Here is a 21,023-nt window from a genome sequence, read left to right as displayed (position 1 = left end):
TTTCTTTTTCCTTGGCTGTCCATCACCACCCCTTGCCTGCTCCCCGTCCATTCTCCCTTCCTTTTACCTCCCCTGTGTCCACCACCACCCCTTCACAGCTCTCCTTATGCAGCAGCAGCCCTTCTCCCTTTTTAGCTCCCACCGTTTTAGCTCCCCCCTGTCCAGCATCACCTTCCTTCTCCCCCTGTCCAACATTAGGCCTCCGTTCCTTTTTCTTCACCCACCCCCTGTCCATCAGCACCTCTTTCCTTCTCCCCCTGTCCAGCAGTGGGCATCCCTTCCTTTTTCTCCCCCCCTCCTCCTTCTTATCCCTATGATACAGTTACCTTGCTCTGCCCCTGATCAGAGGTTCCCGACAGCTGCCCAGTTTCATCCATTAGAAAAGTTCCCTCTGCGGCATCCTGTACCCTTCCTGACGCGACTCCCGCTGTCTTTCTTTCTGTCTGTCTCTGTCCCTGGCCCCCTTTGTCTGTTTGTCTTTCTGTATATCTTCCTGCACCTGTGTCTTTCTTCTTGTCTTTCTGTCTCCCTTCCTTCCTCTGTCTGTCTGTCCAAAGCAGCATTCCCTCCCCCTCCATTTCCCTCCCCCATACCAGTTCCCTGTGCACCTGCCCCTGTGTCTTTCTGTCTCCCTTCCTTCCTCTGTCTGTCTGTCCAAAGCAGCATTCCCTTCCCCTCCATTTCCCTCCCCCCACACCAGTTCCCTGTGCACCTGCCCCTGTGTCTTTCTTCTTGTCTTTCTGTCTTCCTTCCTCCCTTTGTCTGTGTGTCCAAAGCAGCATTCCCTTCCCCTCCATTTCCCTCCCCCCACACCAGTTCCCTGTGCACCTGCCCCTGTGTCTTTCTTCTTGTCTTTCTGTCTCCCTTCCTTCCTCTGTCTGTCTGTCCAAAGCAGCATTCCCTTCCCCTCCATTTCCCTCCCCCCACACCAGTTCCCTGTGCACCTGCCCCTGTGTCTTTCTTCTTGTCTTTCTGTCTCCCTTCCTCCCTTTGTCTGTGTGTCCAAAGCAGCATTCCCTCCCCCCACACCAGTTCCCTGTGCAGCAGCATTATTGTATCCTGTACCCCCTTTCCCTTCCCACAGTCGCGACTACAAACGGGTGCCCGAGTCCTTTGCCGGCGGCCCCCCCTTCCCTTCCCTTGGGTCCGAGTACACATGGCGATTCAAGCAGCGTGTCCACCAGTCTTCACACGCTGCTTCGGGTCCTTCTACTGGCCTGATTTACTCTGGCACGTCCGGAGCAAATCAGGGTAGTAGAAGGGCCTGAAGCAGCGTGTGAAGACTGCAGGACACGCTGCTTAAATCGCCAGTCGGGGCCGCGGTAAGGGAAGGGGGGGGGCGGCGGAAATCTTCTTCTACCTTGCCTCTCCTCCACCGTCGGGAGTCAGCGCCAGGAGCTTTAATGGCTTGTTGTTGGTCCGCGTTGAAACAATCCCGCGCCTCTTTGAAAACTGTGACGCCGCTGGAGCCGGGAGACGATTGAGAGGGCAGGGGGTGAGCCGCGCATGCGCACTTCCTAGCTACAGCTCACAGAAAACGGACCCACGCTTAGTAAGTGCGCATGCGCGGCTTACCGTTTTATTATATTAGATTGGCTCAGGAGGCTCCTATGGCAGGACAGCCCATCCTAATAGAGACTAGAAAGTCTTCCAAAGCATTTCCAGTTCAAGCCATTCAAACTCTTATTTTGGCAAACTGGAAGACCCCACAGTTAGGAGTTAGACTAGGCAGAACCATGGCTAAACTGTTTGAGGAAAAAAGAGAGTTAAGACAGCCTAATGCCGTCAACTACCAAGAAAACTACCATTGCAGTGGAAGGAGGCTGTGCGTTAAAAGAAGTGCAGGATTGCAGGTTGGAGAATTACTTAGGCAAACCTTTGATTTCAGCTCCGAGTCTCCAGGCAGCAGGATACCGTGCCTATGCCTCCTTGTTTGTAACCAGTCATGTCCTTACATTTACTGTGAAAGTCCTATTGTAATCCGTGCTGAGCTTCTGGGAGGACAGAATAGAAATTGAAATAAATAAATAAATATGCTTCTCGAGCTTCCCTTCAGTGGATGCAGCAGATTGTCTCAGGAAAAAGGCATGAAAGGAGTCTGGCTTAGGTAGCAGATACTCTGACCTAATCAGTTCTACTGCAAGAGGTGTGGCGTTTTTTGCAAGGTGGCTTTTATGACTTTTTGCTTGGTCTGTAGCTATAGTACTGCTTCTAAAACTCATCTCAGCAGGCTTCCATTTAAGAGCAGACTGTTTTGGGGTTGTTTTTTTTGGGGGGGGAGGAGGGGGGAGGATCTAGAAAAACTCAAAAGATTTAAGGGAGCCCAAACCACAAAGATGGCCTGAAGATAATCCAATGATTTTTGCAAGACTGGTTTCTATAAGATCCTTATTCAGGGATGCCAAGAGATATCGACCTAGAAAATTCGGATTCTTCCACTGTTCTAGATTTCAGACATATCAATCTCCGTTTTGAGGGGACAGGAAAGGTGCTATCTAAGGACCTTATGTGAAGAAATTTTTTTTGATTCGCCTAATGATGCCCTCTGAGGCTGTTCCTTAGGCAAAAATCAGTGAATGAAACATGATGGCAGATAAAGGCCAAATGGCCCATCTAGTCTGTCCATCCGCAGTAACCATTATCTCTTCCTCGCTCCAAGAGATCCCACCCGACTATCCCAGGCTTTCTTGAATTCAGACACAGTCTCTATCTCCATTATCTCTTCCGGGAGACTGTTCCTCACATCTACCACTGTTTATGTAAAAAAGTATTTCCCTAGATTACTCTTGAGACTATCACCTCTTAACTTCATCCTATGTCCTCTCATTCCAGAGTTTCCTTTCAAGTGAAAGAGACTCGACTCATGTTCATTTACATCACGTAGGTATTTAAACATTTCTCTCATATCTCCCCTCTCCCGCCTTTCCTCCAAAGTATACAGATTGAGATCTTTAAGTCTGTCCCCATACGCCTTTTGACGAAGATCACACACCATTTTAATAGCCTTCCTCTGGACCGACTCCATCCTTTTTATATCTTTTTGAAGGTGTGGCCTCCAGAATTGTACACAATATTCTAAATGAGGTCTCACCAGAGTCTTATACAGGGGCATCAAAACCTCCTGTTTCTTACTGGCCATACCTCTCCCTAGCTTCCTTCTAGCTTTTTTCTGTCACCTCTTAAACCTGTTTGGCCACCTTAAGATCATCACATACAATCACACCCAAGTCCTGCTCTTCCGTCATGCACATAAGTTCTTCATCCCCTAAACTGTACTGTTCCTTTGGGTTTTTGCAGCGCAAATTTGTTTCCTTACATTTCTTAGCATTAAATTTTAGCTGCCAAATTTCAGACCATTCTTCAGCTTCGCTAGGTCTTTCACTAGGCTTTCCCTATTTTTAGAAGAATAGATCTGAATCGCATCCTGTCAGTGGGTTATGGATGTGATAGAGTATGGTTAGATGTGAATTCGCTTGTCCTCTCATAAAATTGTTTCTAGTGTTGTCTTTTTGTGCTTCTGCCATACAATCTATTTTTCAGAACCACTTTGATTCGGAGCCATAGAACTGATTCCACAGAATTGGGGAACTGGCTGGTATTCCATCTATTTCATTGTTCCAAAGAAAGAAGGGCCATTTTGTTCAATTTTAGATCTCGAAAGTGTGACTTGAATCTTGCAGATTATGCATTTCAAATGGAAACTATAAGATTAGTGGTGGTAGCCATATGGTTGGGAGTTCTTGATGTCTGTAGATCTCAGAAGCTTATTTGCATATTTGTAGTTGCGATTCTGGAGAAGAATCTTTTCCCATAGGTGAAATTGGATATCTCCATACATTTTCCAAAAATTCTACAGAGGAGATACCAGCTCAAACTTAACTCCGAAAAAACGAAATTTTTCGTTGCCTCATCTCATCCGCTTGACACCAAAACACCACTCCGCATCAATAAACTTACTGTATTTTCTCGCGCGTTATACGTGGTTTTTACATACCACGCACACCCTTGCGCGTTATACGCGTGAGCGCGTTGTACAAAAATTTTTTTACATAGTTTCCCCCGACGTCCGATTCACCCCCCCCCCCCGCAGGACCGCTTGCACCCCCACCCCGAAGGACCGCTCGCACGCACCCGCATCCCCACCCCAAAGGACCGCTCGCACGCACTCCCACCCGCACCCCCACCCTGAAGGACCGCTCGCACCCCCACAGCCTCCCGACCCCCCTCCCATCATGTAGAAGCTCCTACCGGTGTCCTGCTGCTTCCTCTTGGCGGTCCCGACACCCGACACGATCGGGGCAAGAGGGAGCTCAAGCCCTCTTGCCCCAGCCAACCGCGGCACCCCCGACACGATCGGGGCAAGAGGGAGCTAAAGCCCTCTTGCCCCCCCAACTCCCCGACACGATCGGGGCAAAAGGGAGCCAAGCCCTCTTGCCCTGCCGACTCCCCAACTCCCCGACAATATCGGGCCAGGAGGGAGCCCAAGTCCTCCTGGCCCTGGCGCCCCCCCCCCCGCTAGTTGTTCGGGCCAGCAGGGAGCCCAAACCCTCCTGGCCACGGCGACCCCCTACCCCCACCCCGCACTACATAACGAGGGGGGGGGGCGGTCGTTGGGGGGAGGGGGGTTTGCATTGAGGGCAGGAGGGCCTGGGATCCCTCCTGCCCGTAATGTAGTGCGGGGTGGGGGTAGGGGGTCGCTGTGGCCAGGAGGGTTTGGGCTCCCTCCTGGCCTGAACAACTAGCGGGGGGGGGGGGGTCGCCAGGGCCAGGAGGACTTGGGCTCCCTCCTGGCCCGATATTGTTGGGGAGTCGGCGGGGCAAGAGGGCTTGGGCTCCCTTTTGCCCCGATCGTGTCGGGACCGCCAAGAGGAAGCAGCAGGACACCGGTAGGAGCTTCTACATGATGGGGGGGGGGTCGGGAGGCTGTGGGGGTGCGAGCGGTCCTTCAGGGTGGGGGTGCGGGTGGGAGTGCGTGCGAGCGGTCCTTCGGGGTGGGGGTGTGGGTGCGTGCGAGCGGTCCTTTGGGGTGGGGGTGCGAGCGGTCCTGCAGGGGGGGGTAAATCGGACGTCGGGGGGGGCATCAGTCTTTCAGGGTGGGGACAGGACTTCAAGGGGGAGAGGAGAGTCGGGGCGGGCGAAAGGAGAGTCGGGCAGCACGCGCGGTATACGGGTGTGTGCGGTATATAAAAATTTATGTACATAAATGTGTGTTTTTCGCGCGCTATACCCGTGTGTGCGTTTTACACGGGTGCGCGTTATCTATGTGAAAATACGGTAGTTATCCTATTCAGTCTACCATGAAAATACTGGGCGTAACTGGATCAATGTCTAACAATGAAAGACCAGGTGGACTCCTTAATCAGAAAGGGTTTTTTCACTCTCTGGAAACTTCGATCCATTAAATCATATTTTGATACATCAGCATTCAGAATCCTGGTACAATCCCTCGTACTAAGTCAACTTGATTACTGTAGCATCGCCTATCTAGCAATTTCCCAAAAGAATATGCAACGTTTACAATTAATGCAAAATGCAGCAGTCAGACTGATCTTCGGGCTAAAGAAATTTGATCACGTGACAGTTGCACTGGCTGCCCATGGAAGCGCGCGTAAAGTTTAAGTTCGCTTGCCTTTGCTTTAAAGTACTATACGGACTAGCCCCTAAATACATAACTGACTTTTCTCCCTCTCAGCCAACAGACACAAGAGAAGCTCACATTTGAACTTCGTTTCCCCTCCAGTTAGAGGATGTAAACTAAAAAAACACCATGAACACCTTCTCTCATATCAGGCAGCATTATGGGGTAAAGATCTAGAACAATTGCTCTCGCCCACTACTTATGAGGAATTCAGGAAGCGCCTAAAAACATATCTGTTCCTGAAATATCTAGACAGTTGACCCGTACATCTCTTTCCCCTCAATAACGGTTCCCTTGACCTCTTAACCACTTTCTCTCACCTCCTTTAAGTTCAATCAATTTGTACCTTTTTTTAATCTTATGTAAACCGCATAGAACTTCACGGTCCTGCGGTATATAAACTGTTATTATTATTATTATTATCATTATTGGTGTTCATTTAATTTAGTATCTGAACATTAAGTTTCTAAACTGTGTGAAAATATGAGAAAGTATAAATGTTATTGGACCCTTTTCCATCATATCTATTTCTTAATATTTTGTCTCAAGCTATATCATGGTTGACTACTTTATTGAATTTCTGTTTGAAAAATGGATACTTCTTACAATTCAGGGACAAATAACACTTATTCCTCTTCTAAAAAAAGTAAAGATTTAGATCCTACTATCCCTTCTCACTACCGACCAATCGCCAATATACCTTTGTTAACAAAAAAGTACGAATCAATTGTAGCTGGTCAACTTACTGATTATTTGGAGAAATTCTCATTACTCCAGCCGTTTCAACATGGGTTTCGTTCTAATTTTAGTACTGAAACCTTATTGATCTCTCTTCTTTCAAAAATTCAACTATTACGTCTTCAAATTAAATGTTCTATTTTGCTCCAGTTTGATTTATCTGCGGCGTTCGATGTAGTACATCATGACATTTTGCTTCCTTTACTTTCAGATATAGGTCTCCATCAGATTGTTCTGGATTGGTTCTCTAAATTTCTATTGTCTCGTTCTTATTCAGTGAATATTGAAGGCAATATCTCCAATCCCTGGCGGCCTCCTTGTGGGATTCCCCAGGGCTCTCCGCTTTCTCCAATTCTATTTAATCTCTATATGACAACACTGAATAATTTTAAGCTGTCAGCTTGTGAAATGCTGTTCACCTATGTGGATGATATCTTTATACTGACTGAGATCGATTTGGATATTACCAATTTAGTTTCTAAAGTAAATCATTGCATTTCCAAACTTTAAGCCTGGGCTCTTTCTGTCCGGATGAAGCTTAATACAACTAAAACTAAACTTCTGTGGTTAGGTCCAAAATTGGACTGTCTTCCTCCTACTGTAGCTTTGGAATCTGGGCCTCTTTGCAGATCAAGTTCTCCTCTAAGATATTGGAAGTCCTTTTTGATTCCTCTCCTACCTTTTAAGGACCAAATAAATTCCCTGGTCAAGAAATGCTTTTTTAGTTTACGAATGTTGAGGAAGGTTAGACATCTTTTTCATCATCAACATTTCTCTGTCTTGGTCCAATCAATCATTATCTCGACTAGATTATTTCAATACTATCTATCTTGGCATCACAAAGATCTGTCTCCAAAGATTACAATTAATCCAGAATACTGCTGCAAAGCTGATTTTTGGAAAAAGTAAATTTGACCATGTGACTCCTTTGCTCCTGAGTCTTCATTGGCTTCCGGTTTATCTTAGAATTCAATTCAAATGCGCTTGCATCTCTTTCAAAGTTTTATATGGCATTTTTATTCTCCTCGTTCCCTTATTATGGAATGCTTACAGATTTTCCTTTGCAAGAGGCATCCAACAATTCAAACTCTCCCTTCCTTCTAGAAAAGGAATTAAAGGAGTTAAGCTCTTCAGTCAATCTCTGGTTTTTAAACTTTCTCAACTCTGGAATGAACTCCCCTTAATTCTGAGGAGCCCCAGTTCTTTCCAATCTTTCTGTAAATTTCTAAAAACTTTTCATTTTGCCAAACATTTTGAAAACTAATTTCATTGAAATCTTTGCTATTACTTTCTATGGTTTTTATCTAATTGTTGTAAACTGAGTCGAGCTTCCTTAGGTTGATGACCCGGTATATAAAGTTAAGCTTTAGTTTAGTTTAGTTTCAATTTCAAGTGATACCCTTTGGGCTGTCAATAGTTCCCAGGACATTTTCAAAGTGTTATTGTTGTGGTCCACCCTTCTCAAGATGACTCCTGATTTGTGCCAGTACATGGAAGGAGGAGGAGGAATTTACAACCAAAGATAGGTTGGCTGGTAGTTCTGTTAAAGAGCAGCCTTATTCTCTCTCAAGATCTGGAATATTTGGGGGTAAGATTCAACACCAAGTTAGGGACGGTTCAAACAGAGATCATTGAAGCTACAGTCCATATCAGTTTGCAGCTTCAAGAGCATGGGATTATATACAGGTCATGGGGTCAATGGCAGTGACCGTAGATCTGGTTCTGTGGGCTTGTGCTTACCTTAGGCCCTTACAACTCTCTGGTCAGTCAGTGGTTGCCACACATTTAGTGCTTCAAGTGTCAACCTTGGACCTCTCAGGTGAGACACAATAAGAAGTGGTGGCTTTGATTGGACAATTTACTATGAAGAGTACCTATAGAAAGCCCCAGCTGGTTAGTGGTAATGAGAGATGTGAGTTTACTGGCCTGGGGTGGCGCTCTGTCAGACCAACTAGGGCAGGGCATGTGGTCACACAGTGAGATGTTCTGGTTAATCAACTAACAGGAGCTCAAGGCAACTTGACTGGCACTTCAAGCTTTCACCAGGACCACATAAGAGACCTGCTTCCAAGTTTTAAAATTGCCCACAGCACTTTGAGTTAGCAATCAGTTAACTAAATAATGAAGGTGAATTATCAGTTTCTGGGGAATAACCTTTTCAATTTCTCTTAGGTTTTCACCCGGATATATCCCACAGACAACATGGGCACTACCCAAAAACATCATATATGTATTCACCATCATTTTTTCTTTTTGTATAATACTTCAAAAGTGCTCTGTGCAATGAAAAACTTTTAAAACATTCAATATAAGTGTCACTATGATTCCTGATTAGAAACAATCAATATGAAAAGTTGTAACCATCAAAGAGTTGCTTTAACTTATCTGGAGATGATCGCAGCTGTCCACATAATATCGGGTGCCTTAACTGAATGCCCTACAGAGACCCTCTGTTTTGAGTCCTTCCTCAAGGCCAAGCTCAGAAGTTCAACCCGCTGCCGTCACAAGTATGCCATCTCTAAAATGCCATGACACCGGCCAGCTCTTCTGCATTGAGGCTGTCAACTTTACACCCTTCATAGGAACAAAACCGCTGCAGGCAGTGGGTTTGTTACAGTCTCAAGATTGATCAACCTCTCCATCTTCCCCAGGGAAGAGGCCTTCTATGTCAAAGTCTGGTAATGGAGAATCCATCTCTCTTCTGTCTTATATCTTGTCTCTTGAGAGGTCACAGTTAAGTTGCAGAGGATATTCGGAAGAGGTGATTGCTTCAGGCCAGAAAGCATTCTATCTCTATGGCGTTTGCTAGACTTTGGTGGTAACAATACAAAAAGTACCCAAGAAAAGATCCAGGTGTCACTGTAGACAGTATGCTGAAATATCTGTCCAGTGTGTGGCGGCGGCTGGCAAACACGCAAACAGATTGCTAGGAATTACAGGAAAGAGACGGAAAATAAGATAAGAATATTATAATTCCACGTGAGTATTGCATGAGGTTCTGGTCACCATATCTCAAAAAAGATAGCAGAATTTTGAAAAGGTCAAAGAAGAGCAACCAAAATGATAAAGAGGATGGAACTCCTTTCAAATGAGGAAAGGCTAAAGAACATAAGAAAAGGAATTGTATAAAATCTGTTTTACTCTTTGGAGATCTTGTCAGGTACTTGTAACCTAGATTGGCCACCTTTGGAAACAACCCTGGGCTTGATGGACCTTCGGTCTGACTCAGTATTGCTATTCTTATGTAGAGGCTTGAAAGAGCCCTTGGATTGTTTAAGGTTCAAATGGCAGCCTTGTCTTGTTTTAGGGGGTGGCTGGGAAAGTCCTATGTAGTGGTCCATCCAGATGTGACTCATTTTCTCAGAGGTGTGTCATATGTTTGACCTATTTGTAGTTCCTGTCCTGAATAAATTTGGTTCTCAGTTTTGCAGCTGCTTCCTTTTGAACCTCAGTGTTTTTGCTTGATATTTTATTGGCTTTAAGGATTTCTGAATTGTGACCTTTTTGTGTAGGGACTCTATCTTTCACTTTACAGAGGCAGAGGTTTCTATTAGGAACAGTTTGGTCCTATCTTCCCAAAGTAGTGTTGGCATTCTATGTTAGTCAAGTGCATTACACTTCCTTCATTCCACAGAGAGGAGTGTAGAGAACAGTTTTGCACATTTCCTTTGCTAGATATCCATCATGTCCTCAAATATCTAGAACTAACCAATTTGGTTTGATCAGATGGTTTGTTCTGTTTGGAAGTACTAGACTAAGGATTGCTTGAGCCTGTGCCGGTTCCAATTTCAAAATGGCTGCTGTGACTTCTAGTGGCATTCTGGGAAGCCATTTTAACTCAGGAGCTTGCCATGGGCAAGAGCGAGGGGGGATCGATCTTGTCCCCACTACTCCCAGGGTTGAGTCCAAGAGAGAGGGAGCGGGGGCTGCACACAGTTTCAGCTGAAAATATTGAGACTAAAACCAGGCCAAATGTAGATTTTGAGTTGGTTTTGGTGCTTAAACCAAAACTAAAATGTGGGCAGCCTCTACCAATAACTCTTTAGTCTCTGTTGCTATTTGCTGGTTGATGGACACAATCCACAAGCTCTGGATTTACCTGGAGAAAAAAATGAACAGGTAAGACTTAATTTCTCCTTCTCTCTGAACTTCATTTCAGGCTGAGGTAATGAACTTAGATTTTGGGTGGCAATACTGAGCACATCAACCTGCTTATGTGCAATGTAGGCTGACCTTAGTTGATGTTTTTATGTAATCTATATCTGTTGTAACAGCTGCAGTTAACAGGTGGAAAAGTATATAATCAGATTTAGCATGCAGGGAGCTCTTAGTTGTGGGTGAAGTATTGCCCAGAAGCTCTATGGGTTCTGCTGCTACTGTTAATTATTTCTAGAGCGCTACCAGACGTACGCAGTGCTGTACAGAGTCATGAAGGAGACGGCCTCTGCTCGAAAGAGCTTACAATCTAAACAGAATGCCAGGGTAGGGGTTACAGTAGAGGGGATGGTTAAACTTCTGGCTAGGATGGAGAACAGTGGAAAGTAGGGCTATGAGCTGAAGGCCATCTCAAAAAGGTAGGTTTTCAGCCTACATTTGAATAAGGGAAGGGGCATGGTGGACAGATTCAGGTAGTTTATTCCAGGTATATGGAGTGGCAACATGAAAGGAATGAAGTCTGGAATTGGACATGGAGGAGAATGGTACAGATAAATCAACTTATCTGAGAAACAGAGTTCTCAGGGAAGTGTATAAGGAGAGAGGAGAGATACTGAGGGGCTACAGAACAAGCACTCTTGTAGATTAGTAATAGGAGTTTGAACTGTATGCGAAGGTGCATAGGAAGCCAGTGAAGTGATTTGAGGAGAGGGGTGAGGTTGGCAGAAAATAAGTCATGCAGCAGAGTTTTATACAGATTGTAGGGGGGAGGGGCAGACGGTTCAGTGGGAGACGTGTTAGAAGTAGATTGAAATAGTCTAAGCGTGAGGTTACGAGAGTGTGCCCAGAGAGGAAGGTGTGAATTTTGGTGATGTTGTAGAGATAGAGGAGATCAGGGCACCGAGGGAAGAGGTCCTAAGACAGAACCTTGGGGTATACCAACCACTAGCGGAGTAGCAGCAGATGAGGACCCACCAGTGCATACACTAAAGGTGTGATGGACGAGGTAGGAAACAAACCAGGAGAGGACAGATTTGTGCAATCCAAGCGAGGACAGCATAGAAAGGAGTAAGCAGTGATTAACAATATCAAAAGCATCAGACAAGTCAAGAAGGATGAGGATAGAGTAAAGGCCCTTAGAGCTATCTAGGAATAGGTAAGGGCAGTGGAGTGTAGCGGCAAAAACCAGATTGTTGAGATGAAAGGAAGTCAAGGTAGCGATGGAGGACAGCGCTTGAGTAGGTTGGATAGGAAAGGAAGAAGGGAGACAAAGCGATGGTTGGAGGGGCAGCATGTTTGAAGGCATTGGGAACAGTTTCAGTGGAAATGGATAACATATAGCAGGGATAACAATATGTGAGATGGGGTCAAGTAGAGGGGTGAGAATAGGATCAGAGGGGCATGTGGTAGGTTTGGCTGTGGACAGAAGTTGTACGGTTTCTTCCTCTGATTTCAAAGAAGGAAGAAGAGCCAGGGAGTCCAGGATTTTGCCAGTCATTGGACACCCCCGCCACCTCTTGCAGCCTTTCTGGTCTGAAGGAAATACCATTGCTTTGCTCTGGACAGTGTAGAAGAGATGAGCTCTTTCTACCCCATATGCAAGAAATAATGGGTCCAATATTCAATAGAAGTTATGTTAACTGATGGCAGATTAGGTATGTCGGGTTGAAGGGGCAGAGGGGGATTGGATTTATTGATTTAATATACACATAGATGTATTCCTACGTCTTACATAACAGCATATTTGGATTGCAGTGATTTTCAGCTGCTGTGCAAATAAGCTGACATGAAATATGGATGTGGTTAGCGAACTTAAATGAACAAGACGCAGAAGTTTTCTACCAGTTGAATTGCTAGCACCACTGCTGAATCTGTGACCAAAGCCTGTTATACTATCTCTCTCCTTAGGTGTTCGTCTCTAGATTTTCAGCCTTCCAAATCTCACAAGAAAGTTTTGAAGAAGATGCTGAAGTTTCTTGTTAAAGGTGAAGCTTGCAGAGGTGCTGAGTATGGCACAGGTGGGTGCCCAGGGGGCTCCTTAGCCCTCAAGGTGATCTCGTTCCGGATGTCATTGGCATTTTTTTGGATTTCTCTCTGCATAGGCAGTGGAATGCTTTTTTGTTGGTGGGGGGGGCCCCCGCAAGCTCCGCCCCAGACCCTGCCCCATAATAGTACTAATTGTAATACCATTTTTTCCATTCATTTTTCATATATACACTTCCCACTCCGAATCCGCGGATTCGGTTATTCGCGATTGTAAAACCAAATGCCTATTTTAAATTTTTTGGCCTATTTTAAGCCCCCCTTAAGCCTTACCTGGTGGTCTAGCGGGTTTTTAGGGCAGGAGCGATCTTCCCATGCCCCTGCCTCGTGCAGATCGCTCATAGGAAATGGCCTCTCGAGAGACTACGGGAGCTGAAGGCAGCCATTTCCTATGAGCAATCTGCACGGGGCAGGAGCATGGGAAGATCGCTCCTGCCCCAAAAACCCACTAGACCACTAGGTAAGCCTTAAGGGGGGGCTTACAGGGCTTAAAATAGCTGGGGGGAAGCGGGGCTTAAGGGCTGAACCGACCCGAATATTATTCACGGTTTTCTGCCCCTAACCCCCGTGGATACGGAGGGAGAAGTGTGCACACAATATAATCTTATTAACAATACATTTCTCCCTCCGTATTCGCAGAGGATGCGGGCGTCCTCCTTACAAAATTTAGCCAATGGCTCCCCAAACATCCATAAAACTCTTGTAATGTCCCCGTTGTATGGCCATTTTAAAAGTATCAATAACTCAAAAACTGTCACCCAAAGTGGCTCTGAAAAATATGCTACCCAAAATTGTAAGAAAATATACCACTTATACTAGTGTTACAACCACATAAACTTCTTTTTTCTTTGTTTTTTATCAGCACTTTCAAAAAGTCATAAAACTGTTCTTTTCACTCAGGAAAAAGCCTCAGAATAGGAGCCCACGCTCAGTCTAATCATAGACTTAACTTTCAGCGTGGTTTTTTCCGCTCCGTGGTTCCAGTCATTGGCTTAAAAAACCTGAGACTCAATTTTATTACTAAATAATCTAAAACGCTTTTGTCATAAATATCTTTATCAATCTTTGAAATCACTGCTTATTTTATATCTTTATAATAGCTGTGGAAGCAACACTTCTTTAGTTTGAAAAAGCTAGCAACCAAGTACTTATCTCAGCGTTCATTTTGTCTGCTGTCGTGCTATCAAATCATTGCCGCTGCCTGCCAACGTTTCGCGGATATCGCATTTAATCCGCTGCTTCAGGGCTACTGGCAGAAGCATCCAAGCATTGTTCTCAACTGTAAATAATGCAGAAAGAAAAGGAAACAGACTTAGTAACGTTCCTAATCCTAATTCACCTCTAACAGAGTGCACAGGAATTTTTCAAACCGAGGCAGAATAGCCCCGGCATTCATTTTATACTCTAACAGTAATATGCTGACAAAGGACGTTGTATTACGTGCTGACATCATCGTTCCCGACATTAACCCTTAACGGGAGCGATCATTCAGTAAAAGTGCTGCCACTCAATATTTCTATTAAGCCCATAGGGGGCTAAAGAACCCAATCGGTCAATCCAGCGTTGTTCTCGCTGGGCAAGATACCTCTTAAAGTTCCCCCCTCTATTACTTTGATGAACAATTTCAATGATTATAGCTTCAAGAGAGAAAAAATCGTGGTTATTTTCCACACAATGTCTAGCTAAAGGGGCTCCTAAAACATGATTTTTGATGTTACTTTTATGTTCCGTCAGTCTTATATTGAATTTTCTTGAAGTTTGCCCCACATATATCATCTTGCAAGGACATTGTAAAACATATATTACACCCTGCGATTTACAATTCGAAGAGTGTTTCAGATCATATTTCTTATTGTCCTTTGGATTGTGAAATTTATTAGAGATAATCATTATTTTGCACATTTGGCAATCTCCACATTTTTGATGTCCCGAATGCCCACGCTCAGTACAGCCACAGTACATAAGAACATAAGAACATAAGAAGTTGCCTCCACCGGGATCAGACCAGAGGTCCATCGCACCCAGCGGTCCGGGCTGCCGCGGGTGCGGACCGCTGGGTGCGATGGACCTCTGGTCTGATCCCGGTGGAGGCAACTTCTTATGTTCTTATGTTCTTATGTACTGTGGCTGTACTGAGCGTGGGCTCCTATTCTGAGGCTTTTTCCTGAGTGAAAAGAACAGTTTTATGACTTTTTGAAAGTGCTGATAAAAAACAAAGAAAAAAGAAGTTTATGTGGTTGTAACACTAGTATAAGTGGTATATTTTCTTACAATTTTGGGTAGCATTTTAAAAGTATAACATAAGAGATTCCCACCAGAATGTGTAGCTCAACCTATCCCAGTTTTTCTAGTTTCTTAAAATGAATTGCATGGCAACCCCTGTCATTACAAAAAGTAGCTCACAGATAATTGACTTTTAGCTCTCATAAGTGTACCAAATAAAATAGTATCATACGATAAAGCCACTGGATTCTCTAATAAATGATTTACTTGATTCCAAATAGACCTCCAAAACTGCAGTATCAAGGGACAATAGTATACTAAATGATCCAAAGTCCCAGCTTCGAGATGACAGTGACTTGGAACTATCTAATTCTGGGGCAGCCCCGTGAAGTATTTTGGGCGGCCCTGGTCAAGTGCGATGCAGTGCTTTTCTCTGCTGCCCTCGGGTGTGTACTGTATTGCCGGCTCCCTCCTCTGTCTTCCTGCAGCGTTTGCGCAGCCCCAGAAACAATTTTTTCGGCCAATGCGGCCCAGGGAACCCAAAAGGTTGGACACCCCTGATCTAATTTATGTAATCGAACAGGGGTCCAAAAAGCTCTATGTAATAAGAAAAAACAAGATTGTCTCATGGATGCAGATACTGTACATCTCATCCTCCAAGCCCAAATTCGTGGCCATTGAGACGCAGTAATCTGATGCTTTATCTCAATGCTCTAAATGTCACAAAGACTAGCTTTTGGTTTCTTATTCAAAAATTCTGATATGAATTTATACCACTTAGCGGCCTGGTGCCCCAAGAAGTCCACCTGAAAACATAAAATCGGCAAGCTATACTGATTTGTAAGATTTTTCCACTCAGGGAACCCCTCCTGAATGCCCTGCTTCAACTGCAACCATCTGTAATTTTGTGATTTATTAAGGCCAAATTTGTGTTGCGTTCGTGAAATGTCAAGCAGCTTACCATCTGTTATTACATCCTCCAAAGTGCATATACCTGCCTTCATCCAGTGCTTCCAGATGACCTTAAATCCACCAATTTAAATCTTACAGTTTAGCCAGAAGGACTAACAGGTGGATTTACGTATTGGAATAAGTATTGTCAAATTATTTATATATTTCAATGTCTGCCATGTGTCTAGTAAAATCCTATTGTCCTTATATAAACTTGGAAACTTCTACAGCAATTTCTGGGCAGGCAAGCAAGTAGCGATTTCTGGGCAGGCAACCAGCGATTTCAGGGCAGGCATGCGGGGAAGAAGCTTTTCTCTCTATGGATGCTGGGAAGCAGCGTTTTTCTCAGTGCACACTGGGAAGCATGGAAGCAGCGAATTTGTGGGAGAAAGCATGAAAGCAGCGATTTTCAGAGTGAATGTTAAGCGATACACTTTTTTATCGGTACTGTAAAAGGAAAAAGAACTTTAATGATGATGTAATTTTGGGGGGGCGGAGTCAGCTTCTGAAAAATCGTGAATAAGCAAAACCGCAGATAGGGAGGGAGAAGTGTACATAATGGTTGACCACAAAATTAAACTACACAAAGCACACTATGTTTCTCAACATTCATTTCTGCCACACATGCACAACACAGATAACCCCTATACAAATACGGAATCAAAAACTAAAAGTACTAATATATACAAACGAAACCCTAAGACTCTGCATGCAGTACAACCCCAGAGAAATAGAAACAAATGCATTTCTTCCTGAACAGTGCAAAATATAGACAGCAGATGTCATTTTTCAAAACTGACACAATTCAATCATTAAACTTAAAATAAAATCATTTCCCCTACCTTTGTTGCCTGGTGATTTTGGTTTTCAAGCCATCTTTCCCAGTCTCTGTTTGCACTTCCTTCTATCTGTGCTCTTAGCTGTGTATCCAGGGCCACCTTATCCATTTGCTGTTTTTCTCTCCTTCACTTTCTGCCATACATCCATCTTTAGCATTAACTTTTAACATTCAACTTTCTTCCATTTTTCTGCTCTCTTCTCAAAATCTACTTTTCCATGTCTTCCCATCCATCTATAAGAAGCTTTTCTTCTTATCTCTTCCCTGTCGCACCCATCGCTGTGCACCATCTCCTCCCTCTGTCTCCCCTTCTCCTCCATCCCTCTCCCATGGTCAGACATCTCTATCTTCCCCTTCTCCCCTCATATGGTCTGGCATCATTCTCCTCTCCTTCCCTTAGCCTGGAATCTTCTCTCCCATGGTCTGGCATCTCTCTCTCCTTCCCTCCCTCTTCCCAAAGTCTAACATCTCTCTCCTCTCCTTTTTGCAGTCTCTCTCTCCCCTCTTTCCCTTTTTGGGTCATCTCTCCTTCCTACCAGTGTAACATTTCTCCCTCACTCCTCCCCACCACTATCATGTCCAACAATTCTCCCTTTTTTTCTTTCCCTCTCACGCCACATACCTGTGTCCAACAATTCTCTGATCCTTTTCCCTCTCCCACCAGCAGCATTTATTTCTCTCCCCTGTGTAGCATCTCTCTTTTCCTCCTTTCCTAACCCCTCCCCCCAGCCTGCATTTGTCCTTCCCAACCCCCTCCCAATACGTGCAGTATCTGTCTTTCCCAACCCCCTGAGCATGTGTCCTCCATGCCTTCCCAACTCCTTACCTCCTGCACCCAGCCCCCCTCCCTTTCCTGTCAAGCTCTTCACCTTGCCCCCTTCCTTACCTTCCTCCCCTGTCAGACTCTGCACCCAGCTCCCTTCCCTCCCAACCCCTGTCAGGCTTTTCACCCAGCCCCCTTTCTTCCCTCCTCCCTCCCCTGTCAGACTCAGTCAAAGAAACCGCTGAGCACCAAGCAGGCAACGCCAAAGCACATTCCTGTTGATTGCTGCTCAGCAACAAAAGAAATCAGCTACTACCAACTGGGTTAGCAGCTGGCAGGAGCACGGAAAGCTCGCTCCTGCCCACTGCTCTCCTGGACCACCAGGGATCAAATTGGGGGAGAGGGCCATGGCCTCTGTGCCCCCCTTCCCTGTTCTGGCGCCCATGTCTCTCTGAACAATGCCATAGAGATCTTCTCTCTTACTTTGTTTGTGAAGACTGCTGAGGAAATTAGAGAGTCATGGGATAGGAGATAATGTCCTATTATGGATTAAGAACTGGTTGAAAGACAGAAAACAGAGAATGGAGAAGGGTAAATAGTTGGCTTTCCCAGCGGTCTGTGCTGGGACCACTGCTTTTAAACATATTTATCAGTGATTTAGAGATGGGAATAACTAGAGAGATAATTAAGTATGTTGATGACACAAAGTTGTTCAAAGTTGCTAAATTGCAAGAGAAACTTGTGAGACTGGAAGACTGGACGTCAAAATGGCAGATGAGGTTTAATGTGAGCAAGTGCAAAGTGATGCATGTGGGAAAGAGGAACCCGAACTATAGCTATGTGATGCTGGGTTCTGTGTTAGGAGTCACTGCCCAGGAAAATGATCTTTATGTCATTGGTGAGGATATGTTGAAACCCTCAGCTCACTGTGTGGCAGCTGCTAAGAAAGCAAATAGAGTGTTAGGAATGGAAAACCAAGATGAAAAGGTTATAATGCCCTTGTATCACTCTATGGTACAGCCGCATCTCGAATATTGTGTGCAGTTCTGGTCGCCATATCTCAAAAAAGAAATAGCGGAATTAGAAAATGTACAGAGACAGGTGACCAAAATGATCAAAGGGATGGGACGACTTCCCTCTGAGGAAAGGCTAAAGCAGCTAGGGCTCTTCAGCTTGGAGAAGAGATGGCTCAGGGGTGATATGAAAGAGGTCTATAAAATAATGAGTGGCGTGGAAAGAGTAGATGGGAATCGCTTGTTTACTATTTAGGAAGCAAGCAATGCAGCTACTAAATAGTAGATTTAAATCAGACTGAAGAAATTATATCTTCACACAACTTGTAATTAAACTCAAATTTGTTGCCAGAGAAAGTGGTGAAATCAGTTAGCTTAGCGGGGTTTAAAAAAGGTTTGAATAATCTCCTAAAAGAGAAGTCCATAGGCCATTTTGAGATGACTTGGGGAAATCCACAGCTTATTAGGATAAGCAGCATAAAATCTGTTTTACTACTTGGGATCTAGCTAGGTATTTGGGACCTGGGTTGGCCACTGTTGGAAACAGGATACTGGCCTTGATGGACCTTCAGTCTGTCCCAGTAGGGCAATTCTTATGTTCTTATGACAGGAGCCAAATGATGTTCATTGTAATACTCCTGGCGGAATTCTGTGCAGCACAGAATTTGTACAAAATTTCCCATCTAGCTGTATAGGATTGTTCACAGATCTTTTGTCTCCCACATTCCTGGTCCTCCCTCCCCTTTCCCCGTGCGGGTATGGCCTCCAATAGACCCCCCTCCTCCCCGTGTGAAGCCGGTATCTCTTATCCAAGGGCACTCCCAAAGCAGCAATGACGGTCAGTCAGTAGAGTTAGTGCTTTAAACAGGCTGCTTGCAGCCGGTCCCCCCACACAGCAGAGGAAAGGCTCGGGGGCCAGCCGCAAGCAGTCTATTTACAGCACTGCCTCTGCTGGCAGTCAGTGCTGGGTAAGAGATACCGGCTCCACATGGGCTGATCAGAGGCCAGACTCGTGAGGGGGAGGGAGGGAGGTTGTCGGGTAAGGAGCAGGATGGCAATCGAGGGGGCAATTGGAGAGAGAGAGAGGGCAGATCTGGAGGATGGAAGAGGAAGGGCACATGGATAGTGGACTGTAATTGGGGGGTGGGAGAGGAGGGGACATGTATGCTGGACTCACAGGGTGAAAGGGAGGGGAGATGGATGCTGGATCTATAATTGGGGGAGTCACACTTACCAGTCTATATTTTCCCAGATTGTCCTGGAACTCTTTTTAAAATCCAGCGTAGGGATCTTAGGTGTCTGACCCAACAGGGACTTCTTTAGGCTTCTTCCTCGATCCCGATACAAGTCCCTGTTTGGCTCAGATGTCTAAGACAACTCCCATTGGAAAAGTATTGTAATGAATAGGCATCATTTTTTTCCTTTTTTAGATTTATTATATGCACACTTAGGGGGGAGGGAGGATTTGGGGAGAAAATTTATAAAATTATGTTTATAATAATAATATAATATATTTTATAGAATAATTAATGAATGGTGGGCGGGTAGGGTTTTATCTTTAATGGTCTATTAGATTATATGTGTTAGATTTTATAGTGCTATATTGGAATCAATTTATGATATATGTTTGTGCACTTGTTGTTTGATTTAAAACTGAATAAAGAATTGAAAAAAAAAAAAAAAAAAAAAAAGGACCTTAGGCCCCTCCCCATGCATCCTATGATGCACCGGAGCAGGGAAAGCCCAGTATTACAAAGGAACATACAATTTATCTTAAGCACAGAACAAAATAATGTACCTGTACCCAGAGAATTGTCCTCTTCTCTGCTCTCGGAATGATTTACAAAAAATGAGTTTATATCGGAAACACTTTGCCATCATAGTTAGACATTGAATTTGTAAAATTTGTGCTAAAAGGCATTTATTTCTATTTTATTTATTTTAGTGTTTATATATCACTTACAGTCTAAGTGGTTTACATTCAGGTATTTGAGCAATTTTCCCTGTCCTGGTGAGCTCACACTCTTTCTAATGTACCTGGGGCAGGGGGGAATTAAGTGACTTGCCCACCTGTCAAATGTTTCTTTAAACATTATCTGTACTCTTTCTCCTCCCCCACCCCTTGCAGGTGAGCCAATGGAATCTCATGGCGAGGTTCTCATTTCCCCCAGCTTTAAATCAAAAGATGACATGGCAGTCAGTGAATCAGAGCTAAGACTGCTAGAAGCTGATCAGAACGACACTGGAGAAGAAGGCTGGGTGAAAGATAAAGCCTGTGCTTTGAGCAGAGAGCAGGAGGTTTTGCTTTGTCCTGAAGTTGCTGTTACATCTACATCTGCGGCTGCACCGAAAGCAGGTGAGTGAGAACGGTGCCCAGTACCTATCGCAATGTGAAAGGCACAAGCTCGGGAAGAAGGATCAGAACGTCCCTTTGCTATTTTCTTCCTACTGCACTCAGCAGGGTAGAGTGGAGACTGTGTGCACCACTAGTGGCCAACAGTCTGAGAAAGACTTGATCAGTGCTACAGTTCAGTAATAATGCTACTCTTCGATTACTCTGACATGAGACACCACACAGTAGTTTTGCTCAGCAATGAGTATTGGCGGAAAGAATCTTTCAGAGTTGAGATGGGGAATGGGCCTCATTGCTGCAAGCCTTGG

The 21,023-nt window shown here is 44.7% G+C and overlaps 1 protein-coding gene across 6 annotated transcripts in view; it reads left to right on the top strand.

The window, feature by feature from the left end:
* Positions 1–21,023, top strand: part of ATE1 (arginyltransferase 1) — a 143,752-nt gene that overhangs the window by 17,639 nt on the left and 105,090 nt on the right. For all 6 annotated transcript variants that reach the window (XM_033942062.1, XM_033942065.1, XM_033942066.1 and 3 more), the window contains exons 4-5: positions 12,440–12,549; positions 20,491–20,718. In XM_033942062.1, the coding sequence (XP_033797953.1) occupies positions 12,440–12,549; positions 20,491–20,718 (338 nt within the window). The remainder of the gene's footprint in view (positions 1–12,439; positions 12,550–20,490; positions 20,719–21,023) is intronic.

This window comes from Geotrypetes seraphini, chromosome 4 (genome assembly GCF_902459505.1).
Source record: "Geotrypetes seraphini chromosome 4, aGeoSer1.1, whole genome shotgun sequence".
Lineage (NCBI taxonomy): Eukaryota > Metazoa > Chordata > Amphibia > Gymnophiona > Dermophiidae > Geotrypetes > Geotrypetes seraphini.
The sequence above is the reverse complement of the archived record's forward strand: the minus strand, read 5'-3'. Positions and strand labels throughout refer to the sequence as shown.